Genomic DNA, 27,204 nt, shown 5'->3' on the forward strand with positions numbered 1-27,204 from the left:
TCCTGGTCCTCCTTTACAAAGCTGACAGAATGTAGAGGGGTGTGGAGCTGGTCCTCCTTTACAAAGCTGACAGAATGTAGAGGGGTGGGGAGCTGGTCCAGGTCCTCCTTTACAAAGCTGACAGAATGTAGAGGGGTGTGGAGCTGGTCCTGAAGCTGACAGACCCGAACTACCAGTCACATTAGCACCTTGCTTTTGTATGTAGACAAGTACAATGCAGATGTCAATGTAGCATTTTCTTCTGTCTGTGTGAGTATTAGTGTGTATGTGTGTGTGTATTAGTGTGTGTGTATTAGTGTGTGTGTATTAGTGTGTGTGTGTGTGTGTGTGTGTCTAAACTGCTTGGAGTAACCCTGGATTGTAAACTGTCCAGGTCAAAACATATTGATACAACAGTAGCTAAGATGGGGAGAAGTCTGTCTATAATAAAGCGCTGCTCTGCCTTCTTAACACTATCAACAAGGCAGGTCCTACAGGCCCTAGTTTCTACCTTCTTAACAACACTATCAACAAGGCAGGTCCTACAGGCCCTAGTTTCTACCTTCTTAACACTATCAACAAGGCAGGTCCTACAGGCCCTAGTTTCTACCTTCTTAACAGCACTATCAACAAGGCAGGTCCTACAGGCCCTAGTTTCTACCTTCTTAACAGCACTATCAACAAGGCAGGTCCTACAGGCCCTAGTTTCTACCTTCTTAACAACACTATCAACAAGGCAGGTCCTACAGGCCCTAGTTTCTACCTTCTTAACAACACTATCAACAAGGCAGGTCCTACAGGCCCTAGTTTCTACCTTCTTAACAACACTATCAACAAGGCAGGTCCTACAGGCCCTAGTTTCTACCTTCTTAACAGCACTATCAACAAGGCAGGTCCTACAGGCCCTAGTTTCTACCTTCTTAACAACACTATCAACAAGGCAGGTCCTACAGGCCCTAGTTTCTACCTTCTTAACAACACTATCAACAAGGCAGGTCCTACAGGCCCTAGTTTCTACCTTCTTAACAACACTATCAACAAGGCAGGTCCTACAGGCCCTAGTTTCTACCTTCTTAACAACACTATCAACAAGGCAGGTCCTACAGGCCCTAGTTTCTACCTTCTCAACAACACTATCAACAAGGCAGGTCCTACAGGCCCTAGTTTCTACCTTCTTAACAGCACTATCAACAAGGCAGGTCCTACAGGCCCTAGTTTCTACCTTCTTAACAGCACTATCAACAAGGCAGGTCCTACAGGCCCTAGTTTCTACCTTCTTAACAACACTATCAACAAGGCAGGTCCTACAGGCCCTAGTTTTGTCACACCTGGACTACTATTCAGTCGTGTGGTCAGGTGCCACAGAGGGACTTAGGGAAATTGCAGTTGTCTCAGAACAGGGCAGCACGCCTGGCCCTTGGATGTACACAGAGAGCTAATATTAATAATATGCATGTCAATCTCTCCTGGCTCAAAGTGGAAGAGAGATTGACTTCATCACTACTTGTATTTATGAGAGGTATTGACATGTTGAATGCACCAAGCTGTCTGTCTAAACTGGCACACAGCTCAGACACCCATCCATACCCCACAAGACATGCCACCAGAGGTCTGTTTAAACTACTGGCACACAGCTCAGACACCCATCCATACCCCACAAGACATGCCACCAGAGGTCTGTTTAAACTACTGGCACACAGCTCAGACACCCATCCATACCCCACAAGACATGCCACCAGAGGTCTCTTCACAGTCCCCAAGTCCAGATCAGACTATGGGAGGAGCACAGTACTACATAGAGCCATAACTACATGGAACTCTATTCCACATCAGGTAACTGACGCAGCAGGAGAATCAGATTTAAAAAGCAGGTAAAAATACACCTTATGGAACAGCGAGGACTGTGAAGCAACACAAACATAGGCACAGACACACACAATACAATACACATTATACACATGTATTTAGTACTGCATATATGTGGTAGTGGTGGAGTAGGGGCCTGAGGACACACAGTCTGGGAATGTACGGAATTGTTTTTAAAATTGTATAAACTGCCTTAATGTTGCTGGAACCCAGGAAGAGTAGCTGCTGCCTTGGCAGGAACTAATGGGGATCCATAATAAACCCCAGGAAGAGTAGCTGCTGCCTTGGCAGGAACTAATGGGGATCCATAATAAACCCCGGGAAGAGTAGCTGCTGCCTTGGCAGGAACTAACGGGGATCCATAATAAACCCCAGGAAGAGTAGCTGCTGCCTTGGCAGGAACTAATGGGGATCCATAATAAACCCCGGGAAGAGTAGCTGCTGCCTTGGCAGGAACTAACGGGGATCCATAATAAACCCCAGGAAGAGTAGCTGCTGCCTTGGCAACAGGAACTAATGGGGATCCATAATAAACCCCAGGAAGAGTAGCTGCTGCCTTGACAGGAACTAATGGGGATCCATAATAAACCCCAGGTACTAATGGGGATCCATAATAAACCCCAGGAACTAATGGGGATCCATAATAAATACAGATGTGTGTGGTAACATACTCATCCATCAGTTCCTCTCCATTGATGTAGCGGAGGCTCTTGAGGAAGGACAGGGAGCCCAGCGTCTGAGAGTGTCTGATTCTCACGTAGCCCGTCACCGTCTGGATCAATCCCATGAAACTCTCCAGCTCAGACACCATGTTCTCTAGAGGAGGAGAGGAGGAGACAGGAGTTAGGATCGTTGACCGTCACTGTTCTCTAGAGGAGGGGAAATAAGTCATTCTCTCTACTATTATTCTGACATTTCACATTCTTAAAATAAAGTGGTGATCCTAACTGACCTAAGACAGGGAATTTTAACTAGGATTAAATGTCAGGAATTGTGAAAACTGAGTTTAAATGTATTTGGCTGAGGTGTATGTAAACTTCTGACTTCGACTGCATATAATATACCCTACTACAACAGGTAGTGTTATATAATAATATACCCTACTATAACAGGTAGTGTTATATAATATACCCTACTATAACAGGTAGTGTTATATATAATAATATACCCTACTATAACAGGTAGTGCTATATATAATAATATACCCTACTATAACAGGTAGTGCTATATAATAATATACCCTACTATAACAGGTAGTGTTATATAATATACCCTACTATAACAGGTAGTGTTATATAATATACCCTACAATAACAGGTAGTGCTATATAATAATATACCCTACAATAACAGGTAGTGCTATATAATAATATACCCTACAATAACAGGTAGTGCTATATAATAATATACCCTACTATAACAGGTAGTGCTATATAATAATATACCCTACTATAACAGGTAGTGTTATATATAATATAACCTACTATAACAGGTAGTGCTATATATAATAATATACCCTACTATAACAGGTAGTGCTATATAATATACCCTACTATAACAGGTAGTGTTATATAATATACCCTACTATAACAGGTAGTGCTATATATAATATACCCTACTATAACAGGTAGTGTTATATATATTAATATACCCTACTATAACAGGTAGTGTTATATATAATAATATACCCTACTATAACAGGTAGTGTTATATAATATACCCTACTATAACAGGTAGTGTTATATATATAATAAAATACCCTACTATAACAGGTAGTGTTATATATATAATAATATACCCTACTATAACAGGTAGTGCTATATATAATATACCCTACTATAACAGGTAGTGCTATATAATAATATACCCTACTATAACAGGTAGTGCTATATAATAATATACCCTACTATAACAGGTAGTGCTATATAATATACCCTACTATAACAGGTAGTGCTATATAATATACCCTACTATAACAGGTAGTGCTATATAATATACCCTACTATAACAGGTAGTGCTATATAATATACCCTACTATAACAGGTAGTGCTATATAATATACCCTACTATAACAGGTAGTGCTATATAATATACCCTACTATAACAGGTAGTGCTATATAATATACCCTACTATAACAGGTAGTGCTATATAATATACCCTACTAAAACAGGTAGTGTTATATATTATATACCCTACTATAACAGGTAGTGCTATATATAATAATATACCCTACTATAACAGGTAGTGCTATATAATATACCCTACTATAACAGGTAGTGCTATATAATATACCCTACTATAACAGGTAGTGTTATATAATATACCCTACTATAACAGGTAGTGCTATATAATATACCCTACTATAACAGGTAGTGCTATATATAATAATATACCCTACTATAACAGGTAGTACTATATAATATACCCTACTATAACAGGTAGTATTATATAATATACCCTACTATAACAGGTAGTGCTATATATAATATACCCTACTATAACAGGTAGTGCTATATATAATATACCCTACTATAACAGGTAGTGTTATATATAATAATATACCCTACTATAACAGGTAGTGTTATATATAATAATATACCCTACTATAACAGGTAGTGCTACATATAATAATATACCCTACTATAACAGGTAGTGCTACATATAATAATATACCCTACTATAAACAGGTAGTGCTACATATAATATACCCTACTATAACAGGTAGTGTTATATATAATAATATACCCTACTATAACAGGTAGTGCTATATAATATACCCTACTATAACAGGTAGTGTTATATATAATAATATACCCAACTATAACAGGTAGTGCTATATATAATAATACACCCTACTATAACAGGTAGTGCTATATATAATAATATACCCTACTATAACAGGTAGTGCATTTTTAATAATATACCCTACTATAACAGGTAGTGCTATATAATATACCCTACTATAACAGGTAGTGTTATATATAATAATATACCCAACTATAACAGGTAGTGTTATATATAATAATATACCCTACTATAACAGGTAGTGCTATATATAATATACCCTACTATAACAGGTAGTGCTATATAATATACCCTACTATAACAGGTAGTGTTATATATATAATAATATACCATACTATAACAGGTAGTGTTATATATATAATAATATACCCTACTATAACAGGTAGTGCTATATATATAATAATATACCCTACTATAACAGGTAGTGCTATATATATAATAATATACCCTACTATAACAGGTAGTGCTATATATAATAATATACCCTACTATAACAGGTAGTGCTATATATAATAATATACCCTACTATAACAGGTAGTGTTATATATATAATAATATACCCTACTATAACAGGTAGTGTTATATATATAATAATATACCCTACTATAACAGGTAGTGTTATATATATAATAATATACCCTACTATAACAGGTAGTGTTATATATATAATAATATACCCTACTATAACAGGTAGTGTTATATATATATAATAATATACCCTACTATAACAGGTAGTGTTATATATATAATAATATACCCTACTATAACAGGTAGTGTTATATATAATAATATACCCTACTATAACAGGTAGTGCTATATAATATACCCTACTATAACTGGTAGTGCTATATAATATACCCTACTATAACAGGTAGAGCTATATAATATACCCTACTATAACAGGTAGTGCTATATAATATACCCTACTATAACAGGTAGTGTTATATATAATAATATACCCTACTATAACAGGTAGTGCTATATATAATAATATACCCTACTATAACAGGTAGTGCTATATAATATACCCTACTATAACAGGTAGTGCTATATATAATAATATACCCTACTATAACAGGTAGTGCTATATAATATACCCTACTATAACAGGTAGTGTTATATAATATACCCTACTATAACAGGTAGTGTTATATATAATAATATACCCTACTATAACAGGTAGTGTTATATATAATAATATACCCTACTATAACAGGTAGTGTTATATATAATAATATACCCTACTATAACAGGTAGTGTTATATATAATAATATACCCTACTATAACAGGTAGTGCTATATAATATACCCTACTATAACAGGTAGTGCTATATATAATAATATACCCTACTATAACAGGTAGTGCTATATAATATACCCTACTATAACAGGTAGTGCTATATAATATACCCTACTATAACAGGTAGTGCTATATAATATACCCTACTATAACAGGTAGTGCTATATAATATACCCTACTATAACAGGTAGTGCTATATAATATACCCTACTATAACAGGTAGTGCTATATAATATACCCTACTATAACAGGTAGTGCTATATAATATACCCTACTATAACAGGTAGTGCTATATAATATACCCTACTATAACAGGTAGTGCTATATAATATACCCTACTATAACAGGTAGTGCTATATAATATACCCTACTATAACAGGTAGTGTTATATATAATAATATACCCTACTATAACAGGTAGTGTTATATATAATAATATACCCTACTATAACAGGTAGTGCTATATATAATAATATACCCTACTATAACAGGTAGTGCTATATATAATAATATACCCTACTATAACAGGTAGTGCTATATATAATAATATACCCTACTTAACAGGTAGTGCTATATAATATACCCTACTATAACAGGTAGTGTTATATATAATAATATACCCTACTATAACAGGTAGTGCTATATAATATACCCTACTATAACAGGTAGTGCTATATAATATACCCTACTATAACAGGTAGTGCTATATATAATAATATACCCTACTATAACAGGTAGTGCTATATATAATAATATACCCTACTATAACAGGTAGTACTATATATAATAATATACCCTACTATAACAGGTAGTGTTATATAATATACCCTACTATAACAGGTAGTGCTATATATAATAATATACCCTACTATAACAGGTGGTGCTATATAATATAACCTACTATATATAATAATATACCCTACTATAACAGGTAGTGTTATATAATATACCCTACTATAACAGGTAGTGTTATATAATATACCCTACTATAACAGGTAGTGCTATATAATATACCCTACTATAACAGGTAGTGCTATATAATATACCCTACTATAACAGGTAGTGCTATATAATATACCCTACTATAACAGGTAGTGCTATATAATATACCCTACTATAACAGGTAGTGCTATATAATATACCCTACTATAACAGGTAGTGCTATATATAATAATATACCCTACTATAACAGGTAGTGTTACATATAATAATATACCCTACTATAACAGGTAGTGTTATATATAATAATATACCCTACTATAACAGGTAGTGTTATATATAATAATATACCCTACTATAACAGGTAGTGTTATATATAATAATATACCCTACTATAACAGGTAGTGTTATATATAATAATACCCTACTATAACAGGTAGTGTTATATATAATAATACCCTACTATAACAGGTAGTGCTATATATAATAATATACCCTACTATAACAGGTAGTGTTATATATAATAATATACCCTACTATAACAGGTAGTGTTATATATAATAATATACCCTACTATAACAGGTAGTGTTATATATAATAATATACCCTACTATAACAGGTAGTGTTATATATAATAATATACCCTACTATAACAGGTAGTGTTATATATAATAATACCCTACTATAACAGGTAGTGTTATATATAATAATATACCCTACTATAACAGGTAGTGCTATGTAATATACCCTACTATAACAGGTAGTGCTATATAATATACCCTACTATAACAGGTAGTGTTATATATAATAATATACCCTACTATAACAGGTAGTGTTATATATAATAATATACCCTACTATAACAGGTAGTGCTATATATAATAATATACCCTACTATAACAGGTAGTGTTATATATATATACCCTACTATAACAGGTAGTGCTATATATAATAATATACCCTACTATAACAGGTGGTGCTATATAACTTATATATAATAATATACCCTACTATAACAGGTAGTGTTATATATAATAAATACCCTACTATAACAGGTAGTGTTATATATAAATATACCCTACTATAACAGGTAGTGCTATATAATAAATACCCTACTATAACAGGTAGTGCTATATATATATACCCTACTATAACAGGTAGTGTTATATAATATACCCTACTATAACAGGTAGTGTTATATAATATACCCTACTATAACAGGTAGTGCTATATAATATACCCTACTATAACAGGTAGTGCTATATATAATAATATACCCTACTATAACAGGTAGTGTTATATATAATAATATACCCTACTATAACAGGTAGTGTTATATATAATAATATACCCTACTATAACAGGTAGTGTTATATATAATAATATACCCTACTATAACAGGTAGTGTTATATATAATAATATACCCTACTATAACAGGTAGTGTTATATATAATATACCCTACTATAACAGGTAGTGTTATATATAATATACCCTACTATAACAGGTAGTGCTATATATAATAATATACCCTACTATAACAGGTAGTGTTATATATAATAATATACCCTACTATAACAGGTAGTGTTATATATAATAATATACCCTACTATAACAGGTAGTGTTATATATAATAATATACCCTACTATAACAGGTAGTGTTATATATAATAATATACCCTACTATAACAGGTAGTGTTATATATAATATACCCTACTATAACAGGTAGTGTTATATATAATATACCCTACTATAACAGGTAGTGTTATATATAATAATATACCCTACTATAACAGGTAGTGCTATGTAATATACCCTACTATAACAGGTAGTGCTATATAATATACCCTACTATAACAGGTAGTGTTATATATAATAATATACCCTACTATAACAGGTAGTGTTATATATAATAATATACCCTACTATAACAGGTAGTGTTATATATAATAATATACCCTACTATAACAGGTAGTGTTATATATAATAATATACCCTACTATAACAGGTAGTGTTATATATAATAATATACCCTACTATAACAGGTAGTGTTATATATAATAATATACCCTACTATAACAGGTAGTGTTATATATAATAATATACCCTACTATAACAGGTAGTGTTATATATAATAATATACCCTACTATAACAGGTAGTGTTATATATAATAATATACCCTACTATAACAGGTAGTGTTATATATAATAATATACCCTACTATAACAGGTAGTGTTATATATAATAATATACCCTACTATAACAGGTAGTGTTATATATAATAATATACCCTACTATAACAGGTAGTGCTATATATAATAATATACCCTACTATAACAGGTAGTGTTATATATAATAATATACCCTACTATAACAGGTAGTGTTATATATAATATACCCTACTATAACAGGTAGTGTTATATATAATATACCCTACTATAACAGGTAGTGTTATATATAATATACCCTACTATAACAGGTAGTGCTATATATAATAATATACCCTACTATAACAGGTAGTGCTATATATAATAATATACCCTACTATAACAGGTAGTGTTATATATAATAATATACCCTACTATAACAGGTAGTGTTATATATATATAATATACCCTACTATAACAGGTAGTGTTATATATAATAATATACCCTACTATAACAGGTAGTGCTATATATAATAATATACCCTACTATAACAAGTAGTGTCATATAATATACCCTACTATAACAGGTAGTGCTATATATAATAATATACCCTACTATAACAGGTAGTGCTATATATAATAATATACCCTACTATAACAGGTAGTGCTATATAATATACCCTACTATAACAGGTAGTGCTATATAATATACCCTAATATAACAGGTAGTGCTATATAATATACCCTACTATAACAGGTAGTGCTATATAATATACCCTACTATAACAGGTAGTGCTATATAATATACCCTACTATAACAGGTAGTGCTATATAATATTCCCTACTATAACAGGTAGTGCTATATAATATACCCTACTATAACAGTTAGTGTTATATATAATAATATACCCTACTATAACAGGTAGTGCTATATAATATACCCTACTATAACAGGTAGTGCTATATAATATACCCTACTATAACAGGTAGTGTTATATATATAATAATATACCCTACTATAACAGGTAGTGCTATATAATATACCCTACTATAACAGGTAGTGTTATATATAATAATATACCCTACTATAACAGGTAGTGTTATATATAATAATATACCCTACTATAACAGGTAGTGTTATATATAATAATATACCCTACTATAACAGGTAGTGTTATATATAATAATATACCCTACTATAACAGGTAGTGTTATATATAATAATATACCCTACTATAACAGGTAGTGTTATATATAATAATATACCCTACTATAACAGGTAGTGTTATATATAATAATATACCCTACTATAACAGGTAGTGTTATATATAATAATATACCCTACTATAACAGGTAGTGTTATATATAATAATATACCCTACTATAACAGGTAGTGTTATATATAATATACCCTACTATAACAGGTAGTGTTATATATAATATACCCTACTATAACAGGTAGTGTTATATATAATATACCCTACTATAACAGGTAGTGCTATATATAATATACCCTACTATAACAGGTAGTGCTATATATAATAATATACCCTACTATAACAGGTAGTGTTATATATAATATACCCTACTATAACAGGTAGTGTTATATATATATAATATACCCTACTATAACAGGTAGTGTTATATATAATAATATACCCTACTATAACAGGTAGTGCTATATATAATAATATACCCTACTATAACAGGTAGTGCTATATATAATAATATACCCTACTATAACAAGTAGTGTCATATAATATACCCTACTATAACAGGTAGTGCTATATATAATAATATACCCTACTATAACAGGTAGTGCTATATATAATAATATACCCTACTATAACAGGTAGTGCTATATAATATACCCTACTATAACAGGTAGTGCTATATATTATATACCCTACTATAACAGGTAGTGCTATATAATATACCCTACTATAACAGGTAGTGCTATATAATAATATACCCTACTATAACAGGTAGTGCTATATAAATAATACCCTACTATAACAGGTAGTGCTATATAAATATTCCCTACTATAACAGGTAGTGCTATATAATATACCCTACTATAACAGTTAGTGTTATATATAATAATATACCCTACTATAACAGGTAGTGCTATATAATATACCCTACTATAACAGGTAGTGCTATATAATATACCCTACTATAACAGGTAGTGTTATATATATAATAATATACCCTACTATAACAGGTAGTGCTATATAATATACCCTACTATAACAGGTAGTGTTATATATAATAATATACCCTACTATAACAGGTAGTGCTATATATAATAATATACCCTACTATAACAGGTAGTGCTATATATAATAATATACCCTAATATAACAGGTAGTGTTATATATAATAATATACCCTACTATAACAGGTAGTGTTATATATAATAATATACCCTACTATAACAGGTAGTGTTATATATAATAATATACCCTACTATAACAGGTAGTGTTATATATAATAATATACCCTACTATAACAGGTAGTGCTACATATAATAATATACCCTACTATAACAGGTAGTGCTATATAATAATATACCCTACTATAACAGGTAGTGCTATATAATATACCCTACTATAACAGGTAGTGCTATATAATATACCCTACTATAACAGGTAGTGCTATATATAATAATATACCCTACTATAACAGGTAGTGTTACATATAATAATATACCCTACTATAACAGGTAGTGTTATATATAATAATATACCCTACTATAACAGGTAGTGTTATATATAATAATATACCCTACTATAAAAGGTAGTGCTATATATAATATACCCCACTATAACAGGTAGTGCTATATATAATATACCCTACTATAAAAGGTAGTGCTATATAATATACCCTACTATAACAGGTAGTGCTACATATAATAATATACCCTACTATAACAGGTAGTGCTATATAATAATATACCCTACTATAAACAGGTAGTGCTACATATAATAATATACCCTACTATAACAGGTAGTGTTATATATAATAATATACCCTACTATAACAGGTAGTGTTATATATAATAATATACCCTACTATAACAGGTAGTGTTATATATAATAATATACCCTACTATAACAGGTAGTGCTATATATAATAATATACCCTACTATAACAGGTAGTGTTATATATAATAATATACCCTACTATAACAGGTAGTGTTATATATAATAATATACCCTACTATAACAGGTAGTGTTATATATAATAATATACCCTACTATAACAGGTAGTGTTATATATAATAATATACCCTACTATAACAGGTAGTGTTATATATAATAATATACCCTACTATAACAGGTAGTGTTATATATAATAATATACCCTACTATAACAGGTAGTGTTATATATAATAATATACCCTACTATAACAGGTAGTGTTATATATAATAATATACCCTACTATAACAGGTAGTGTTATATATATAATATACCCTACTATAACAGGTAGTGCTATGTATAATATACCCTACTATAACAGGTAGTGCTATATAATATACCCTACTATAACAGGTAGTGCTATATATATATACCCTACTATAACAGGTAGTGCTATATATAATAATACCCTACTATAACAGGTAGTGTTATATATAATAATATACCCTACTATAACAGGTAGTGCTATATATAATAATATACCCTACTATAACAGGTAGTGTTATATATAATAATATACCCTACTATAACAGGTAGTGTTATATATAATAATATACCCTACTATAACAGGTAGTGTTATATATAATAATATACCCTACTATAACAGGTAGTGTTATATATAATAATATACCCTACTATAACAGGTAGTGTTATATATAATAATATACCCTACTATAACAGGTAGTGTTATATATAATAATATACCCTACTATAACAGGTAGTGCTATGTAATATACCCTACTATAACAGGTAGTGCTATATAATATACCCTACTATAACAGGTAGTGCTATATAATATACCCTACTATAACAGGTAGTGCTATAATAATATACCCTACTATAACAGGTAGTGTTATATATAATAATATACCCTACTATAACAGGTAGTGCTATATAATATACCCTACTATAACAGGTAGTGTTATATATAATAATATACCCTACTATAACAGGTAGTGTTATATATAATAATATACCCTACTATAACAGGTAGTGTTATATATAATAATATACCCTACTATAACAGGTAGTGTTATATATAATAATATACCCTACTATAACAGGTAGTGTTATATATAATAATATACCCTACTATAACAGGTAGTGCTATATATAATAATATACCCTACTATAACAGGTAGTGTTATATATAATAATATACCCTACTATAACAGGTAGTGTTATATATAATAATACCCTACTATAACAGGTAGTGTTATATATAATAATATACCCTACTATAACAGGTAGTGCTATATATAATAATATACCCTACTATAACAGGTAGTGCTATATATAATAATATACCCTACTATAACAGGTAGTGTTATATATAATAATATACCCTACTATAACAGGTAGTGTTATATATAATAATATACCCTACTATAACAGGTAGTGTTATATATAATAATATACCCTACTATAACAGGTAGTGCTATATATAATAATATACCCTACTATAACAGGTAGTGCTATATATAATAATATACCCTACTATAACAGGTAGTGCTATATATAATAATACCCTACTATAACAGGTAGTGCTATATATAATAATAACCCTACTATAACAGGTAGTGCTATATATAATAATATACCCTACTATAACAGGTAGTGCTATATATAATAATATACCCTACTATAACAGGTAGTGTTATATATAATAATATACCCTACTATAACAGGTAGTGCTATATATAATAATATACCCTACTATAACAGGTAGTGTTATATATAATAATATACCCTACTATAACAGGTAGTGTTATATATAATAATATACCCTACTATAACAGGTAGTGTTATATATAATAATATACCCTACTATAACAGGTAGTGTTATATATAATAATATACCCTACTATAACAGGTAGTGCTATATATAATAATATACCCTACTATAACAGGTAGTGCTATATATAATAATATACCCTACTATAACAGGTAGTGTTATATATAATATACCCTACTATAACAGGTAGTGCTATATATAATATACCCTACTATAACAGGTAGTGCTATATATAATAATATACCCTACTATAACAGGTAGTGTTACATATAATAATATACCCTACTATAACAGGTAGTGTTATATATAATAATATACCCTACTATAACAGGTAGTGTTATATATAATAATATACCCTACTATAACAGGTAGTGTTATATATAATAATATACCCTACTATAACAGGTAGTGTTATATATAATAATATACCCTACTATAACAGGTAGTGTTATATATAATAATATACCCTACTATAACAGGTAGTGTTATATATAATAATATACCCTACTATAACAGGTAGTGTTATATATAATAATATACCCTACTATAACAGGTAGTGTTATATATAATATACCCTACTATAACAGGTAGTGTTATATATAATATACCCTACTATAACAGGTAGTGCTATATATAATAATATACCCTACTATAACAGGTAGTGTTATATATATATATATATATATATATATAATATACCCCACTATAACAGGTAGTGTTATATATATATAATATACCCTACTATAACAGGTAGTGTTATATATAATAATATACCCTACTATAACAGGTAGTGTTATATATAATAATATACCCTACTATAACAGGTAGTGTTATATATAATAATATACCCTACTATAACAGGTAGTGTTATATATAATAATATACCCTACTATAACAGGTAGTGCTATATATAATAATATACCCTACTATAACAGGTAGTGTTATATATAATAATATACCCTACTATAACAGGTAGTGTTATATATAATAATATACCCTACTATAACAGGTAGTGTTATATATAATATACCCTACTATAACAGGTAGTGTTATATATAATAATATACCCTACTATAACAGGTAGTGCTATATATAATAATATACCCTACTATAACAGGTAGTGCTATATATAATAATATACCCTACTATAACAGGTAGTGCTATATATAATAATATACCCTACTATAACAGGTAGTGTTATATATAATAATATACCCCACTATAACAGGTAGTGCTATATATATATAATATACCCTACTATAACAGGTAGTGTTATATATAATAATATACCCTACTATAACAGGTAGTGTTATATATAATATACCCTACTATAACAGGTAGTGTTATATATAATAATATACCCTACTATAACAGGTAGTGTTATATATAATAATATACCCTACTATAACAGGTAGTGTTATATATAATAATATACCCTACTATAACAGGTAGTGTTATATATAATAATATACCCTACTATAACAGGTAGTGCTATATATAATAATATACCCTACTATAACAGGTAGTGTTATATATAATAATATACCCTACTATAACAGGTAGTGTTATATATAATAATATACCCCACTATAACAGGTAGTGTTATATATATATAATATACCCTACTATAACAGGTAGTGTTATATATAATAATATACCCTACTATAACAGGTAGTGCTATATATAATAATATACCCTACTATAACAGGTAGTGTTATATATAATAATATACCCTACTATAACAGGTAGTGCTATATATAATAATATACCCTACTATAACAGGTAGTGTTATATATAATATACCCTACTATAACAGGTAGTGTTATATATAATAATATACCCTACTATAACAGGTAGTGTTATATATAATAATATACCCTACTATAACAGGTAGTGCTATATATAATAATATACCCTACTATAACAGGTAGTGTTATATATAATAATATACCCTACTATAACAGGTAGTGTTATATATAATAATATACCCTACTATAACAGGTAGTGTTATATATAATAATATACCCTACTATAACAGGTAGTGCTATATATAATAATATACCCTACTATAACAGGTAGTGTTATATATAATAATATACCCTACTATAACAGGTAGTGTTATATATAATAATATACCCTACTATAACAGGTAGTGTTATATATAATAATATACCCTACTATAACAGGTAGTGTTATATATAATAAATACCCTACTATAACAGGTAGTGCTATATATAATATACCCTACTATAACAGGTAGTGCTATATATATAATATACCCTACTATAACAGGTAGTGCTATATATAATATACCCTACTATAACAGGTAGTGCTATATATAATAATATACCCTACTATAACAGGTAGTGTTATATATAATAATATACCCTACTATAACAGGTAGTGTTATATATAATAATATACCCTACTATAACAGGTAGTGTTATATATAATAATATACCCTACTATAACAGGTAGTGTTATATATAATAATATACCCTACTATAACAGGTAGTGTTATATATAATAATATACCCTACTATAACAGGTAGTGTTATATATAATAATATACCCTACTATAACAGGTAGTGTTATATATAATAATATACCCTACTATAACAGGTAGTGTTATATATAATAATATACCCTACTATAACAGGTAGTGCTATATAAAATATACCCTACTATAACAGGTAGTGCTATATATAATAATATACCCTACTATAACAGGTAGTGCTATATATAATATACCCTACTATAACAGGTAGTGCTATATATAATAATATACCCTACTATAACAGGTAGTGTTATATATAATAATATACCCTACTATAACAGGTAGTGCTATATATTAATATACCCTACTATAACAGGTAGTGCTATATATATATACCCTACTATAACAGGTAGTGCTATATATAATAATATACCCTACTATAACAGGTAGTGCTATATATATAATATACCCTACTATAACAGGTAGTGCTATATATAATAATATACCCTACTATAACAGGTAGTGTTATATATAATAATATACCCTACTATAACAGGTAGTGCTATATATAATAATATACCCTACTATAACAGGTAGTGTTATATATAATAATATACCCTACTATAACAGGTAGTGCTATATATAATAATATACCCTACTATAACAGGTAGTGTTATATATAATAATATACCCTACTATAACAGGTAGTGTTATATATAATAATATACCCTACTATAACAGGTAGTGTTATATATAATAATATACCCTACTATAACAGGTAGTGTTATATATAATAATATACCCTACTATAACAGGTAGTGTTATATATAATAATATACCCTACTATAACAGGTAGTGTTATATATAATAATATACCCTACTATAACAGGTAGTGTTATATATAATAATATACCCTACTATAACAGGTAGTGTTATATATAATAATATACCCTACTATAACAGGTAGTGTTATATATAATAATATACCCTACTATAACAGGTAGTGTTATATATAATATACCCTACTATAACAGGTAGTGTTATATATAATATACCCTACTATAACAGGTAGTGTTATATATAATAATATACCCTACTATAACAGGTAGTGCTATATATAATAATACCCTACTATAACAGGTAGTGTTATATATAATAATATACCCTACTATAACAGGTAGTGTTATATATAATAATATACCCTACTATAACAGGTAGTGTTATATATAATAATATACCCTACTATAACAGGTAGTGTTATATATAATAATATACCCTACTATAACAGGTAGTGTTATATATAATAATATACCCTACTATAACAGGTAGTGTTATATATAATAATATACCCTACTATAACAGGTAGTGTTATATATAATAATATACCCTACTATAACAGGTAGTGTTATATATAATAATATACCCTACTATAACAGGTAGTGCTATATAATATACCCTACTATAACAGGTAGTGCTATATATAATAATACCCTACTATAACAGGTAGTGCTATATATAATATACCCTACTATAACAGGTAGTGCTATATAATAATATACCCTACTATAACAGGTAGTGTTATATATAATAATATACCCTACTATAACAGGTAGTGCTTATATATAATAATATACCCTACTATAACAGGTAGTGTTATATATAATAATATACCCTACTATAACAGGTAGTGTTATATATAATAATATACCCTACTATAACAGGTAGTGTTATATATAATAATATACCCTACTATAACAGGTAGTGTTATATATAATAATATACCCTACTATAACAGGTAGTGTTATATATAATAATATACCCTACTATAACAGGTAGTGTTATATATAATAATATACCCTACTATAACAGGTAGTGTTATATATAATAATATACCCTACTATAACAGGTAGTGTTATATATAATAATATACCCTACTATAACAGGTAGTGTTATATATAATAATATACCCTACTATAACAGGTAGTGTTATATATAATAATATACCCTACTATAACAGGTAGTGTTATATATAATAAATACCCTACTATAACAGGTAGTGTTATATATAATAATATACCCTACTATAACAGGTAGTGTTATATATAATATACCCTACTATAACAGGTAGTGTTATATATAATAATATACCCTACTATAACAGGTAGTGTTATATATAATAATATACCCTACTATAACAGGTAGTGTTATATATAATAATATACCCTACTATAACAGGTAGTGCTATATATAATAATATACCCTACTATAACAGGTAGTGTTATATATAATAATATACCCTACTATAACAGGTAGTGTTATATATAATAATATACCCTACTATAACAGGTAGTGTTATATATAATAATATACCCTACTATAACAGGTAGTGCTATATATAATAATATACCCTACTATAACAGGTAGTGCTATATAATATACCCTACTATAACAGGTAGTGCTATATATAATAATATACCCTACTATAACAGGTAGTGCTATATATAATAATATACCCTACTATAACAGGTAGTGCTATATATAATAATATACCCTACTATAACAGGTAGTGCTATATATAATAATACCCTACTATAACAGGTAGTGCTATATATTAATATACCCTACTATAACAGGTAGTGCTATATATAATAATATACCCTACTATAACAGGTAGTGCTATATATAATAAATACCCTACTATAACAGGTAGTGCTATATATAATAATATACCCTACTATAACAGGTAGTGTTACATATAATAATATACCCTACTATAACAGGTAGTGCTATATATAATAATATACCCTACTATAACAGGTAGTGCTATATATAATAATATACCCTACTATAACAGGTAGTGCTATATATAATAATATACCCTACTATAACAGGTAGTGCTATATATAATAATATACCCTACTATAACAGGTAGTGTTATATATAATAATATACCCTACTATAACAGGTAGTGTTATATATAATAATATACCCTACTATAACAGGTAGTGTTATATATAATAATATACCCTACTATAACAGGTAGTGTTATATATAATAATATACCCTACTATAACAGGTAGTGTTATATATAATAATATACCCTACTATAACAGGTAGTGTTATATATAATAATATACCCTACTATAACAGGTAGTGTTATATATAATAATATACCCTACTATAACAGGTAGTGTTATATATAATAATATACCCTACTATAACAGGTAGTGTTATATATAATAATATACCCTACTATAACAGGTAGTGTTATATATAATAATACCCTACTATAACAGGTAGTGTTATATATAATAATATACCCTACTATAACAGGTAGTGCTATATATAATAATATACCCTACTATAACAGGTAGTGCTATATATAATAATAATACCCTACTATAACAGGTAGTGCTATATATAATAATATACCCTACTATAACAGGTAGTGTTATATATAATATATACCCTACTATAACAGGTAGTGTTATATATAATAATATACCCTACTATAACAGGTAGTGTTATATATAATAATATACCCTACTATAACAGGTAGTGTTATATATAATAATATACCCTACTATAACAGGTAGTGCTATATATAATAATATACCCTACTATAACAGGTAGTGCTATATATAATAATATACCCTACTATAACAGGTAGTGCTATATATAATAATATACCCTACTATAACAGGTAGTGCTATATATAATAATATACCCTACTATAACAGGTAGTGCTATATAATATACCCTACTATAACAGGTAGTGCTATATAATAATACCCTACTATAACAGGTAGTGCTATATATAATAATACCCTACTATAACAGGTAGTGCTATATAAATAATATACCCTACTATAACAGGTAGTGCTATATATAATATACCCTACTATAACAGGTAGTGTTATATATAATAATATACCCTACTATAACAGGTAGTGCTATATATAATAATATACCCTACTATAACAGGTAGTGTTATATATAATAATATACCCTACTATAACAGGTAGTGTTATATATAATAATATACCCTACTATAACAGGTAGTGCTATATATAATAATATACCCTACTATAACAGGTAGTGTTATATATAATAATATACCCTACTATAACAGGTAGTGTTATATATAATAATATACCCTACTATAACAGGTAGTGTTATATATAATAATATACCCTACTATAACAGGTAGTGTTATATATAATAATATACCCTACTATAACAGGTAGTGTTATATATAATATACCCTACTATAACAGGTAGTGTTATATATTAATATACCCTACTATAACAGGTAGTGCTATATATAATAATATACCCTACTATAACAGGTAGTGTTATATATAATAATATACCCTACTATAACAGGTAGTGCTATATATAATAATATACCCTACTATAACAGGTAGTGTTATATATAATAATATACCCTACTATAACAGGTAGTGTTATATATAATAATATACCCTACTATAACAGGTAGTGTTATATATAATAATATACCCTACTATAACAGGTAGTGTTATATATAATAATATACCCTACTATAACAGGTAGTGTTATATATAATAATATACCCTACTATAACAGGTAGTGCTACATATAATAATATACCCTACTATAACAGGTAGTGCTATATAATAATATACCCTACTATAACAGGTAGTGCTATATAATATACCCTACTATAACAGGTAGTGCTATATAATATACCCTACTATAACAGGTAGTGATATATATAATAATATACCCTACTATAACAGGTAGTGTTACATATAATAATATACCCTACTATAACAGGTAGTGTTATATATAATAATATACCCTACTATAACAGGTAGTGTTATATATAATAATATACCCTACTATAACAGGTAGTGTTATATATAATAATATACCCTACTATAACAGGTAGTGTTATATATAATAATATACCCTACTATAACAGGTAGTGTTATATATAATAATATACCCTACTATAACAGGTAGTGTTATATATAATAATATACCCTACTATAACAGGTAGTGTTATATATAATAATATACCCTACTATAACAGGTAGTGTTATATATAATAATATACCCTACTATAACAGGTAGTGTTATATAATAATATACCCTACTATAACAGGTAGTGCTATATATAATAATATACCCTACTATAACAGGTAGTGTTATATATAATAATATACCCTACTATAACAGGTAGTGTTATATATAATAATATACCCTACTATAACAGGTAGTGTTATATATAATAATATACCCTACTATAACAGGTAGTGTTATATATAATAATATACCCTACTATAACAGGTAGTGTTATATATAATAATATACCCTACTATAACAGGTAGTGTTATATATAATAAATACCCTACTATAACAGGTAGTGCTATATATAATAATATACCCTACTATAACAGGTAGTGTTATATATAATAATATACCCTACTATAACAGGTAGTGTTATATATAATAATATACCCTACTATAACAGGTAGTGTTATATATAATAATATACCCTACTATAACAGGTAGTGTTATATATAATAATATACCCTACTATAACAGGTAGTGCTATATATAATATATACCCTACTATAACAGGTAGTGTTATATATAATAATATACCCTACTATAACAGGTAGTGCTATATATAATAATATACCCTACTATAACAGGTAGTGCTATATATAATAATATACCCCTACTATAACAGGTAGTGCTATATATAATAATATACCCTACTATAACAGGTAGTGCTATATATAATAATATACCCTACTATAACAGGTAGTGTTATATATAATAATATACCCTACTATAACAGGTAGTGTTATATATAATAATATACCCTACTATAACAGGTAGTGTTATATATAATAATATACCCTACTATAACAGGTAGTGTTATATATAATAATATACCCTACTATAACAGGTAGTGCTATATATAATAATATACCCTACTATAACAGGTAGTGCTATATATAATAATATACCCTACTATAACAGGTAGTGTTATATATAATAATATACCCTACTATAACAGGTAGTGTTATATATAATAATATACCCCACTATAACAGGTAGTGTTATATATATATAATATACCCCACTATAACAGGTAGTGTTATATATATATAATATACCCTACTATAACAGGTAGTGCTATATATAATAATATACCCTACTATAACAGGTAGTGTTATATATAATAATATACCCTACTATAACAGGTAGTGCTATATATAATAATATACCCTACTATAACAGGTAGTGTTATATATAATAAATACCCTACTATAACAGGTAGTGTTATATATAATATACCCTACTATAACAGGTAGTGTTATATATAATAATATACCCTACTATAACAGGTAGTGCTATATATAATAATATACCCTACTATAACAGGTAGTGTTATATATAATAATATACCCTACTATAACAGGTAGTGTTATATATAATAATATACCCTACTATAACAGGTAGTGTTATATATAATAATATACCCTACTATAACAGGTAGTGCTATATATATAATACCCTACTATAACAGGTAGTGTTATATATAATAATATACCCTACTATAACAGGTAGTGTTATATATAATAATATACCCTACTATAACAGGTAGTGCTATATAATATACCCTACTATAACAGGTAGTGTTATATATAATAATATACCCTACTATAACAGGTAGTGCTATATATATATACCCTACTATAACAGGTAGTGCTATATATAATAATATACCCTACTATAACAGGTAGTGCTATATATAATAATATACCCTACTATAACAGGTAGTGCTATATATAATATACCCTACTATAACAGGTAGTGTTATATATAATAATACCCTACTATAACAGGTAGTGTTATATATAATAATACCCTACTATAACAGGTAGTGTTATATATAATATACCCTACTATAACAGGTAGTGTTATATATAATATACCCTACTATAACAGGTAGTGCTATATATAATAATATACCCTACTATAACAGGTAGTGCTATATATAATAATATACCCTACTATAACAGGTAGTGCTATATATAATAATATACCCTACTATAACAGGTAGTGCTATATATAATAATATACCCTACTATAACAGGTAGTGTTATATATAATAATATACCCCACTATAACAGGTAGTGTTATATATATATAATATACCCCACTATAACAGGTAGTGTTATATATATATATATAATATACCCTACTATAACAGGTAGTGTTATATATAATAATATACCCTACTATAACAGGTAGTGTTATATATAATAATATACCCTACTATAACAGGTAGTGCTATATATAATAATATACCCTACTATAACAGGTAGTGTTATATATAATATACCCTACTATAACAGGTAGTGTTATATATAATATACCCTACTATAACAGGTAGTGTTATATATAATAATATACCCTACTATAACAGGTAGTGCTATATATAATAATATACCCTACTATAACAGGTAGTGTTATATATAATAATATACCCTACTATAACAGGTAGTGCTATATATAATAATATACCCTACTATAACAGGTAGTGCTATATAATATACCCTACTATAACAGGTAGTGCTATAATAATATACCCTACTATAACAGGTAGTGTTATATATAATAATATACCCTACTATAACAGGTAGTGCTATATAATATACCCTACTATAACAGGTAGTGTTATATATAATAATATACCCTACTATAACAGGTAGTGCTATATAATATACCCTACTATAACAGGTAGTGTTATATATAATAATATACCCTACTATAACAGGTAGTGTTATATATAATAATATACCCTACTATAACAGGTAGTGTTATATATAATAATATGCCCTACTATAACAGGTAGTGTTATATATAATAATATACCCTACTATAACAGGTAGTGTTATATATAATAATATACCCTACTATAACAGGTAGTGTTATATATAATAATATACCCTACTATAACAGGTAGTGCTATATATAATAATATACCCTACTATAACAGGTAGTGCTATATATAATAATATACCCTACTATAACAGGTAGTGTTATATATAATATACCCTACTATAACAGGTAGTGTTATATATAATATACCCCACTATAACAGGTAGTGTTATATATATATAATATACCCTACTATAACAGGTAGTGTTATATATAATAATATACCCTACTATAACAGGTAGTGCTATATATAATAATATACCCTACTATAACAGGTAGTGTTATATATAATAATATACCCTACTATAACAGGTAGTGCTATATATAATAATATACCCTACTATAACAGGTAGTGTTATATATAATAATATACCCTACTATAACAGGTAGTGTTATATATAATAATATACCCTACTATAACAGGTAGTGTTATATATAATAATATACCCTACTATAACAGGTAGTGTTATATATAATAATATACCCTACTATAACAGGTAGTGCTATATATAATAATATACCCCACTATAACAGGTAGTGTTATATATATATAATATACCCCACTATAACAGGTAGTGTTACATATATATATATAATATACCCTACTATAACAGGTAGTGTTATATATAATAATATACCCTACTATAACAGGTAGTGCTATATATAATAATATACCCTACTATAACAGGTAGTGCTATATATAATAATATACCCTACTATAACAGGTAGTGTTATATATAATATACCCTACTATAACAGGTAGTGTTATATATAATATACCCTACTATAACAGGTAGTGTTATATATAATAATATACCCTACTATAACAGGTAGTGCTATATATAATAATATACCCTACTATAACAGGTAGTGCTATATAATATACCCTACTATAACAGGTAGTGTTATATATAATAATATACCCTACTATAACAGGTAGTGTTATATATAATAATATACCCTACTATAACAGGTAGTGTTATATATAATAATATACCCCACTATAACAGGTAGTGTTATATATATATAATATACCCCACTATAACAGGTAGTGTTATATATATAATAATATACCCTACTATAACAGGTAGTGTTATATATAATAATATACCCTACTATAACAGGTAGTGCTATATATAATAATATACCCTACTATAACAGGTAGTGTTATATATAATAATATACCCTACTATAACAGGTAGTGTTATATATAATAATACCCTACTATAACAGGTAGTGTTATATATAATATATACCCTACTATAACAGGTAGTGTTATATATAATATACCCTACTATAACAGGTAGTGCTATATATAATAATATACCCTACTATAACAGGTAGTGTTATATATAATAATATACCCTACTATAACAGGTAGTGTTATATATAATAATATACCCTACTATAACAGGTAGTGTTATATATAATAATATACCCTACTATAACAGGTAGTGTTATATATAATAATATACCCTACTATAACAGGTAGTGTTATATATAATAATATACCCTACTATAACAGGTAGTGCTATATAATATACCCTACTATAACAGGTAGTGTTATATATAATAATATACCCTACTATAACAGGTAGTGCTATATATAATAATATACCCTACTATAACAGGTAGTGCTATATAATATACCCTACTATAACAGGTAGTGTTATATATAATAATATACCCTACTATAACAGGTAGTGCTATATATAATATACCCTACTATAACAGGTAGTGCTATATAATATACCCTACTATAACAGGTAGTGTTATATATAATAATATACCCTACTATAACAGGTAGTGCTATATAATATACCCTACTATAACAGGTAGTGTTATATATAATAATATACCCTACTATAACAGGTAGTGCTATATAATATACCCTACTATAACAGGTAGTGCTATATATAATAATATACCCTACTATAACAGGTAGTGCTATATATAATAATATACCCTACTATAACAGGTAGTGCTATATATAATATACCCTACTATAACAGGTAGTGTTATATATAATATACCCTACTATAACAGGTAGTGTTATATATAATATACCCTACTATAACAGGTAGTGTTATATATAATATACCCTACTATAACAGGTAGTGTTATATATAATATACCCTACTATAACAGGTAGTGCTATATATAATAATATACCCTACTATAACAGGTAGTGTTATATATAATAATATACCCTACTATAACAGGTAGTGCTATATAATATACCCTACTATAACAGGTAGTGTTATATATAATAATATACCCTACTATAACAGGTAGTGCTATATATAATAATATACCCTACTATAACAGGTAGTGCTATATATAATAATATACCCTACTATAACAGGTAGTGCTATATAATATACCCTACTATAACAGGTAGAGCTATATAATATACCCTACTATAACAGGTAGTGTTATATATAATAATATACCCTACTATAACAGGTAGTGCTATATAATATACCCTACTATAACAGGTAGTGTTATATATAATAATATACCCTACTATAACAGGTAGTGCTATATAATATACCCTATTATAACAGGTAGTGTTATATATAATAATATACCCTACTATAACAGGTAGTGCTATATATAATAATATACCCTACTATAACAGGTAGTGCTATATAATATACCCTACTATAAC

At 28.4% G+C, this 27,204-nt stretch overlaps 1 protein-coding gene across 1 annotated transcript in view; it reads right to left on the reverse strand.

The window, feature by feature from the left end:
* igf1rb (insulin-like growth factor 1b receptor) overlaps nt 1–27,204 on the reverse strand; it is a 136,480-nt gene that overhangs the window by 68,575 nt on the left and 40,701 nt on the right. The window contains exon 6 of the mRNA XM_045708302.1: nt 2,517–2,661. Coding sequence (XP_045564258.1) covers nt 2,517–2,661 — 145 coding nt within the window. The remainder of the gene's footprint in view (nt 1–2,516; nt 2,662–27,204) is intronic.

This window comes from Salmo salar, chromosome ssa26 (genome assembly GCF_905237065.1).
Source record: "Salmo salar chromosome ssa26, Ssal_v3.1, whole genome shotgun sequence".
Taxonomy (NCBI): domain Eukaryota; kingdom Metazoa; phylum Chordata; class Actinopteri; order Salmoniformes; family Salmonidae; genus Salmo; species Salmo salar.